The 10,044-nt window shown below is 46.3% G+C and overlaps 1 protein-coding gene across 1 annotated transcript; it reads right to left on the bottom strand.

Annotated features, from left to right (window-relative positions):
• Positions 1-4,258: 4,258 nt before the first annotated feature.
• Positions 4,259-8,309, bottom strand: pdrg1 (p53 and DNA-damage regulated 1; the record flags this gene model as incomplete). Its single annotated transcript, XM_080000233.1, has 5 exons — positions 4,259-5,049; positions 5,483-5,563; positions 5,688-5,762; positions 5,850-5,925; positions 8,226-8,309. The coding sequence occupies 5 exons, from the start codon at positions 8,307-8,309 to the stop codon at positions 4,967-4,969; spliced, it is 399 nt and encodes a 132-aa protein (XP_079856359.1). The 3' UTR covers positions 4,259-4,966.
• Between the last annotated feature and the right edge of the window lie 1,735 nt (positions 8,310-10,044).

Below are 10,044 nucleotides of genomic sequence, written 5' to 3'. Positions count from 1 at the left end.
GGATTTTTACATGTACATGAGCACAGTATCGGCGTGCACAGAAACTGAAAATACAGTATATCTGATCGGCCGGTCACCAGTCTTGGCCGATCAAGCTGAAAACTCTTACCAACGTGTCATAAGTTAACATTACGGTCACATTTTTGTGTTTATTACTCCCTCACTTCCCATTTTACCTCACAATGCCGCGTTACACCTCGGTGGATAATGAACTGCTGCGCTCAATTCTGCAGATCAGTGGATGATGAGTGAGAGGAGAGGGAGGGGTCACAGAACCACAGGTCGTAGCATCTGGTCTAATCCCAGGGATGTAGATTAAATACTGAATAAATGAGCCGTTTTGTTTTGTTTTGATTGATTTATGGTTTCTCATAAATTACAAAACAAACAAACAAATATATATACAGTATATATATATATTTATTTTTTTCGCACCTGCGTGTTTCGACCAAGAATTGTGGGGTTGGTACACAAAATACGTGCAGGTTGACAGGTGTGCAACCCAATCCAACCCAACAAGCGCCAGCTTCATGAGAATGACGGGATTATAGCTCAACAGGTGATTTTCCGTCACCCAAGTCCCGCTGTGGCCATTCATAGCGGCTTAAGTCCATGTATCTGATGTTTTTCCTGTCTCAACATGTTACGTTACCTTAAAAACACCCACTTAAGAGATTATCTTCACATAAAAGGTAGCTAATCATGTAGTAGTTTTACCCTATAGTTTGGAGGCCATTGTTCATTGATTGCTCTTCTGTAGCTGATGTTGATTCCATAATGACTCCCTGAAGACAAGCAGCAGAAGTTAAACGACAGTTTTTCAAATACCACGGGCCCATTTCTTGCTGAATTAAATATCCGAGAGTAGTTTTACATGTCATTTTGTATAACACAGGGTGTTTATCATTTGCTCGATGGAATTGTTTTCTTAATTATAATTATGAGTTTACCCACTTCTTCAGACAACACTACACTACTGGTCTTGACCATAAGCAGCCTGGCGTTCTTCGATTCAATAGCTAGTCGACTGTGGCAGGGCAAGGGGGCGTGGTCAAGCCGCCACTGCAGACAGGCGGCACAGGCTCACATCCCGGGGGCCGCTCAGCTGCTGCGGATCAGGCGACTCGACGGAGGGGCTCCACAAATTTTATCCGATCGGGGACCAGGAAGTTATTTAGGGATTTTTGTCTCCGCAGTGAGGGACGCCGTGCTTGCTGGACATGGTGCGGACCGGGCAAGACAAGTGCTCCACCCAATGCGCCAGACACATCACGGCACCTAAGACTATTTCCTTATTTGCCTGCCAGCCTATAAATTGTCCTTTTGGCCCACGAGCCGCATTTTGTTTCAAACTTTTAAATGCATGCCAACCGGCGCTGTTTCGCCACTACCTGCCTCCTCTCTCTTTCCCTGGCCCTGGGCCAGAACACACCTCCACAAGTGGCACCTGAACAGGATGGAGCAGCACGAGGCCGAATCCCGGACGCCTTCCCCCATGGAACAAGTGGTGGCGGCCCTAGCCACAATGCAGGAGCAAAAAGACCTGCAGTTCCGGGAAATGGCGAGGGTCCGCGAGCGGGACCAGGAGGGGCTGCAGGAGAGCCAGCAGGCCATCCAGGTCCTCCTCCGGGAGCACACCAAACAGGGCGAGGAATGACTGCTGGGCCTCCCCGTCCCCCATGCTACAGATGACGATCCCGAGGCATTCCTCGCCAACTTTGAACAGATGGCCGAGGCGGCCAGCTGGTCGGACCGTGAGCAGGCGTGGCGGCTTATTCCCCTCCTATCGGGAAAAGCCTAGCTGGCGGCGCATGCCCTACCCCCAGAGCAGCGGACAAGCTACGCTGTCGTCCGGAGGGCGGTGAAAGAACGGGTCGGGAGAAGACTTGAGGGCCACCACCTGCGTCTCCGGTCACTCTCCTACGACACCCCGGGCTGGCCAATCCTACACGCCCGGCGGCTCCTGGACGCGGCCTAGGGGTGGCTAAGACCGGAGGAGCGCTCCCTGCACCAAATCGTCAAGGCGGGGGCCACCAAACAGTTTGTGGACAATCTCTCGGCCGCTAGCTGGGTGTGTTGCCACCGGCCGACCTCCCTCCAAGTGGCCATAGCCCTCGCTGAGGACCAAGCCGAGGCCTAGCGCACACCTCTGTCTACCGCACTGGCCCGGAGAGGTGCCCACCGAGGGAGCCGCGGGACGCTGACCATCGGGGACTGCGCCTGGACCCGGCCTGCGAGTCATCACGGGATCGGCCGGTACCAGCGCCACGGGCCTTGCAGGCATCACCGTCCTCCTCCCTTCCGGGGCCCTAGGAGGGACCCACCTCCCGCCCCATCCCTCGCCAGAGCAGGAACGACAACCGGTGAGAGGCCACCTCCTACCCAGCTCCACCACACTATTCTTCCAAGGTGGCGCAACCTCAGGACCACCGGAAGCTGGGCAGATGCCTGGGCAGTTATGCTGGCGATGCGGGCGACCCAACCACAACTTCAGGGACTGACCAATCATGGAGGTCAGCCAGGTCGTTCAGGTCACTGGTCCGCGGGGTCCCTCTCCCGGTGAACAAGGGGCCTACTGTGTTCCAGTAACCTTACAAGGGGGTAGACATCAGGCTTTGCTGGACTGAATCTGGTTTGAACCGGGCCTTTGGTAGAAGCATCATGAGTGGATATTCATTGCACACAAGGTGTTGGTCCGCCCAAATGCTGCGCTCACTCAGGGATAGATTATGAACCATGACACCCTAAAAACTGCTGGGGTTTAGTCTCTTATAAACTGATGGCCGATCGCTTACTTAAGGACACGAGAAAAAACTCGAGTGGCACTAGGCCACCTGTCCTGAGTGTCAGCTGGTGAATCCACCAGCTATCCCAGAGTGCTGTTGGGGCCCCTTCCCTTAGTCGAGACGCCATTCAAGAGAATCGCTATGGATCTGCAGACAGGCGATGCAGGCTCCCATTCCCGGGCCGCTCAACTGCTGTGGATCGGGCGAATCAACGGAGGGGCTGTGCGGATTTGTCTGATCCGGGACCAGGAAGTAATTTAGGGTTTGTGGGGCATGGTGCGGACCGGACAAAATGAGCGCTCTTCCCAACGTGTCGGACACGTCACGGCGGGAGTGCACCTAAACACCGATCTTGGAGACTATTTCCTTATTTGCCTGCAAGCCTTTAAATAATAAACACCAACCGGTGCTGTTTTGCCTCCGCCTGCCTCCTCTCTCATTACCTGGCCCTTGGCCAGAACACACCTCCACATCGACAAAGCCAAGGCAAGATCGTGGATGTGTGCTGCCAACACAGAAAACAAGACATGTACGAGGCCGTGATAAATACGTCAATCGTTGGCTGGGGCAATGAACGGGCCGCGGTTTTTGGCAACTCCCCACCACCCCCTCCTAACTCATTCTGAGACTGTCAACCAAGCTGTAATTATCAACAAAACAGCACACGGCCTTATTCTCAAGTGCGCCCCCGCCCCCCGCCCCGCATGACGATGAGGTGTTTTTTTTGGTTTAAGTCTTGGCTGCAGTATTTCAACACCCATCAGTTCGCCTTTTGACCATTTCGAGACACCTCAATAGGTTGCCTCCAGTCACCCAAGAGAGCCTGCCAGGTTTGACTTGTTGCATAACACCATGAGACAGAGCAACAGGTTCCCAACCCTTGAGTCAGAGGGTTCATCATTCCTATCCCGCTCTAAATCTGTGTGAACTGTGGCACGCAACTTCCTCATCAGAGGGGCCCTGCGATGCCTACCATGTGATTCTTGTCGCCCCCCCCACACATTTTTTTTTTTTCCTTCTCCTGCCGCCCGGGGTGCTAGTTCATGTTCCTTCACGAAGCGCCCAGAGTGCTGAGTGGAATGTCAGACCCTAAAATTACCCGGTCACACCATATTAACAGCCCCACCCCGTCTGCTGCGGATACAACAGAGCCACGTGTCGCTGATAACACGGTGAAGGCCATGCATCTCGCCGGCGAGGGGCGAGGACATCCGCCACAGATTTATCATTTTCGGATTTGGCTATAAAGCAAGACCCTTAAATGGCTACGATGAAGCATTTGTTACTCACAGATTTGCTTTGTGCTTTACACTCAGCTGCAAGTCATCGTTACTTGGGCTTTTGTATTATCTCATTCGAATGGCATAATTTGCGCATTTCAGGCAAAGTATACAGGACCCACATTTTTGAAATGTATGCTGACTGGCAAAGATCTCTTTCAAAGATACACAAGTAGATCCATGGCACTCACATTGAGGATAATAAACATGCTTTTATTAAAACATGGGCATTATTACACTAGCACAAACAGCCTTTTGGGGGTTGGGGGGTGAAGGCTGTTTAGCCACAATGCATGGTATCCCAGAAGTTTGCTTTTTAGGGTTTACACCGGTAAAACCGGTGTTTTAATAAAGGCATTTTAACATTATATCCCTTGTGAGCACCTTGCACACGCCAAAGATGCATTCAGTTACGGCTTTCTGATTTTCAGCTATACAAAAATATACTCTTTATATTCTAAGTGGAAGTGTGAAAAATAACAAAACATGAACCTTAAATAACTTTCAAGTGAAGGTATAAGACGCTTCACCCCGGGTGGAAAAGCTCAGACTGCATAGGTAGAATGCCCCGCCACCTTGTGGTCATATGATGAAACACAACATCACTTGCTTCATCAGGGCATCACAGTTAGAAATAGGGGATATTATAATAGTGTCCATAATGATGATGATGTCCTCCTCCTTGTCGTACACATATGTTCTGTTCTTAAATACAATAGAGAGTGTGTTTCTAGTCGGTTGATGAAAAATGAATTACAAGCCAAAATATAAAACGAGGAAGGTGTCGACAACATTAACTACTACACCATTGTTACTGTGTTTCCCCATTTAGGGTCTTGCTGCAGAGGTTCTCAGGCCATTTGTCAATGAGGTGGTGGTGAGCTGGTCCATCCCTTGATGTCATCGTCTCAGGAGGCTGTTGATAGCTGTTAATTCATCAGCGGTGAGAGGGGAAAGGCGGTAGCCCCGCAGCTCAGGTTTTCCTACATGAATCACGACACACATACTGCACATCACGGTTGTTCAATGGAAACAGATTTGGACACTTTGTACCCCTGTGCAGCTGTCCCTATGTTGAAGAAATATTGGCGGCTTTACTGACATATTGTATCTGTAACTGCTATATTCTATACAGAATTACATTTGTTCCAGACAGAAGATAAAAAGTAAATAAACCCTTGAGATTAGTCCAGATCAGGTAAAACAAAGAATCTCTGTCTAAAATGCGCGGAATGTCTGGCCAAACTAACAGGCTTTTGTCAGAGCAATTTAATTTGTCTATATCACCAGGAATGAGCCACAACAATTGAAATAATCAGTTATAGATGTATTTTTTTTAAAGAAATTATAAGCACATACATACATATACATATACAGTACATCATTAAAATCATGACAGACTTCACTTAATCATACCTTGTATCTCATTGAGACGATTAACTTTGGCCTTTAATGATTTCCGTAGGTCATTTATTTCCTTGTCAAGCTGCTCCTGATCTATAAAGGAGAAAATAAAATATTCTTAGGATTCTTCAGCAGAAGGAAGAAACTAAAGAAAGAAAGAAAGATATTTTCTTAATCTGCCAAGTTTATAAAATGAAGCTAGCTGGTGAAGTCCTACCATTCTGAATCATCTCTTTGGTCTTTGATTTGGGAAATTTGATGAACATGTTTCCAAAACAAACCTTCACATTTTCTGAAAACAAGTACATATGCATTTAAGTTTAGCAAATCAATTCAAATAAATGTTTCAGTAGCATCTTGCCATGAGAGTGTCACTCACTTGAATCTGGCATGTCATTTCGCAGTGCGCTCAATGCCTCCCTGTTCCTATTCCTCTTCATGTCCAAGTCGACAATCTGAAAGGGAACAATTCATTAATTACTAACTCCAAGCCATCTGTTCTCATAAGAGTAGCTGTTGTGCTGCCAGTTTGTTCAAAAACTGTACATTTCCTAAACTCAAAAGTTCCTCACCATAAAGTCAGATAGGGATAAACATATATGGGGATATAACTACAATGAATGCAAAACTCAATATTTGTAATTTCCTGCCACCGATAATATAGTCAGCTGTATAGATATTAGATATTTCTTTTTTGACTGGCACTGTTCTGTCAACTTATTGCTGCTGCAACACCTGGACCCTCAGGTCTTATCTTCTCAAAATGATTCAATCAGATAATAATAATAATAATAATAATAATAATAATAATAATAATAATAATAGCTCAATACACAGGGTCCAGTTTAGTCGTGTTGGGTGCGTTTTACAGTTTCCCGGGTTCTCTGAAACGCAGCCCGATTTTTGGAGTTTACTAGATCGCAGCATGGGCTCCCCCTGGTCTCTTGTCTCCTGGTTGCTCATCTTGTTTCTTCAGTGCTTATTTTTAAATATTGTGACTGACCTTGACGACTAGATTTTTTGACAATGGCTTCTTTATTGTCTTAGATTTTCAGTGATATTTCTGTGGGTAATTACCATTCAACGGCTTCTATTTTTCTGACGTCAGCCTCGATTTTTAACTCCTCATTGAGTCGCACATTCGTTTTTTTGAGGGATGCTCAGACGACATTTCAAGGATAATTTCCTATTATTTTTTTCATTAATCCAGCGAAGTAATATGGACCAAGGATGTAAAATATCAATGAACAGATCTACTGACATCTACCAGATAAGAAGCTATAAAAATATACACGTAAATCGGTAGTTTGGTAATTACTAGAGACTACACGGACCAATGGATGTATGAGGTCCAACTGGACAGTCTCATTTGGAATCTGTACATTTATAGTAAATAATATGATGACGTCCTAAAGCAACTTACTGAAAACCTCATTGCGCTTAAGGGTATTTTGGGTATTTTTTTTTTATGACCTCATATCTGCTCCGTATGTGGATCCATTTGGATGAGCTTTAAACCACGAGATCTTGTTACATAGCGGTTTAAACGACACCTAACCGTGTTTCTAGCTTACGACTAATTATGTTCTCAGATAGTTTTAGCCGGGCTCTTCATTTTTTGGGCTGGCATACTTGCACATCGGTCTTAAAAACGGTTTTTCGGTTATATCTGCTCCGTATGTGGATCGATTTGGATGGAACTTCAGCGCAGTTCAAACAAGTATTCGTGTGTAATGCAGAAATTGGTTTTCCAGTTTTAGTTGTAGGCTTCAAGGTTCCAAGAATTTGGGGTTATTTTTCCTCTTACATTAATGCCGCTTTCACACCAAAATTAGAAAAAAAACCGCTAAAAATAGCCGATTGACACTTTTCCCATTGCCCGGAAAAGGGGCGTGTCATGGTTCCACGGTTGGGAATAAAACAGTAGAGACAGCAACTTAAACAACGACATAAAACTGTTAAACTTGGAAAAAAAAATCGAAATCGGATATGAAATGATAGACTGCAATTCTTGTCTATTTATGCGCGCAAAGGGGGCCAAAACTAGCGTGTCGACCCGGGTGTCCTGATCACGTCAGAGTTAATCGGAGATGGAGCAGAATTTAAACCCGTGTCTATTGCAGGGTCATTTGACCCAGCACTGAGACCCGACTTTTGCCTTACCCACTGGTGACAAATGCCGATTGTTAGCGGGTGCTACCGCGTTTTTGGTGCAGTGGGAGAGGGGTACAACAATAACGGGCTGCCGTACAATTAAACAATAACAATAATAACAATAAAAATAATAACTACCTGCTTAAAAAGTATTACATAGAACTTAAATAATAATTTACCTTTGTAATAATTTTAAGACGAATTCAAGACTGAAAAGCAAGGGTAAGGATACAGGACAGAAATATAGAAATTGGGTTGGTTACGAAGTAGAAGATCGTATGAACTGTTCACAGCTAAGCGTAGGCATCTATACGTCAGAAACGTTGACACTGTTGCAGAAACCTGACTCGTTTTGTCAGGCTTGTTGAAAACAACGAACGAAGACCCAATAAATTAAAATACAACATTATGTATTACTACGACTATACTATTTGTAAGGCCTAATTTTTGTACATTTTAAGACTTTTTAAGTACCTGCCTAGCACGGCAGCTATCGTTGGCAAAGGCTAGTTATTTGATTGCCAAGCGAATATTTTGCTTTACATTAAAATAAAATTTCGTCGACACTGGCGTTTTCTGCAAACCATTTCTAATTGGTCACCTGCTGTTTATCTGTTAAAACATCTTCAGCAGCCTCTTCAACTTCTACCAAATACTCCATCACACGCTTCGACTCGGCGTCCATTTTGAATGTGTTGCATGAAAAATAAGTCCGGCCGGTAACACAGACCGACAATCGTTCCGAGTAGAGGTTCGACTAAAGACATAAAGTAAAGCTGCTCGCTAGGATTTCCAATGACTAATTAATTTAAAATATATTTATAGGCTAATCCCTCGGTAAAACCGTAATTTTAATTATGGACAGAAACTCACCTTAATAATAAAAAATATAGTCTCTTTTTTTCCACACATGAATAATGACAGGGAATTATATTTTGATTCAATAATGTATTTTTAATAGAAGAGAACTCTGTTTATTGATTTTAATTAAAAGATTTATTTTTGATCGAGTAAAAATCGGGGCTTTATATGATGGAACTCCAAGATTTACCCTTTCGAAAAACAAACGGTAGTAAGCGATAACTTTGATGCATGATTAGGGTTGTAGTACTGGTTGTATTTATTAATTCCTCCATTTTTGCAGGGGTGGAAAAATACAGTATAAGAACACAATTTACATAAGGATTTAAATAAATTAGGCAAAACATTTCATGAGATTAATTAGCATGTGCTTTATTTCGGTGTAAAAAATGTCAGACATTCTAATATTTGTGACTTGATATCAAATACATTAAATTAAACATCCATAGTTGTAGCATAAAAAAACAAATCACATTTTGAGGGTGCTGCTATGTGACAAATTCAACCTGTTTTGACTTGTGTGACTGTGACCTGACTCGAGATGAACGTTTGGACGCAGGTAAATTGTCCAGAATTGCAGCAACGGCATCTGGTTTTACCTCTTGTTCATGGAGCTCGGCGACTCTCCCGCATTCAGACCCGCTCCTCCTTCTCTCCGACCCCTCGCGCCTTTTCTCCGTCCCCCCTCTCCTCTGCTCTGAGCCACTCCTGTACCTCGCACTGAATGGCCGTCGGTCCACCCTGGACCACACGTCCCCTTCTCCCAAACAGTCTCTTTGAGCACTGGTACCCACAGAGTTCCTGGCGGCGAGGTGAGGTTTAGCGGTAGCACCTTGGACTGGGTTCCGAATATTACCGGAGGCTTGCATGCGTCTCAGATGACTGTTGCCCCTCACTGGGCTGCCAAGCCTGTACGCCCCAAGTGCCGGTACCTTATCCGAGGACCGCACCCGGGTTTCACTGTAGCTCCTCTTAGGGAGGGACACGGGGCCCCTGCACTCCAACAGGGGACTTAGTCTGGAATGGGCGGTGTGGCTCTGAGCCGAGCGGCAGCACGACAGCCCGCAGGAGGCGTAGCGTAAACGGCAGACCGTGCATGCACAGCTGGTGAGCATGGCTGAGTGGCTGGCCAAGGAGGAGAGGAATGTCAGGGGGAAGGCGCGCTGACATTGGAGGATGCTCTTCGGGGAGCTGAGACGAGAGGTCTGGGCGGCGTGTGGCCTGCGGCAGCTGGCCAGCACCTCTGCCATGTCAGACGAGCCACTGTCCTCTTGGACCATCTGGATACGGTGCCACTCCAACTGCAGCAGCCGCTCCAGGTACCGCTCCAAAGGGCCAACAGGGCGGGGCCGCGGCTGGCCCCTGCCCTCCATGTTATAAAACACCGCCAGCTGGCTGAGACTCCAAGAATTAAAGGGTGGTGGGAGGAAGTCCGGGAAAGGATAAACCCTGCGCCCCTGCCCTCTAGCCCGACGCCCGTCAGAGGGGAGGTCATCCAGGTTGACGACCTCCGGTCGCAGGTTGAGCTGCGGAGGAACGGGTGGGCTGCCAGTAGGCAG

The sequence above is a fragment of the Zeus faber genome (genome assembly GCF_960531495.2).
Source record: "Zeus faber genome assembly, chromosome: 5".
Lineage (NCBI taxonomy): Eukaryota > Metazoa > Chordata > Actinopteri > Zeiformes > Zeidae > Zeus > Zeus faber.
This window is presented reverse-complemented; position numbering and strand designations above follow the sequence as displayed.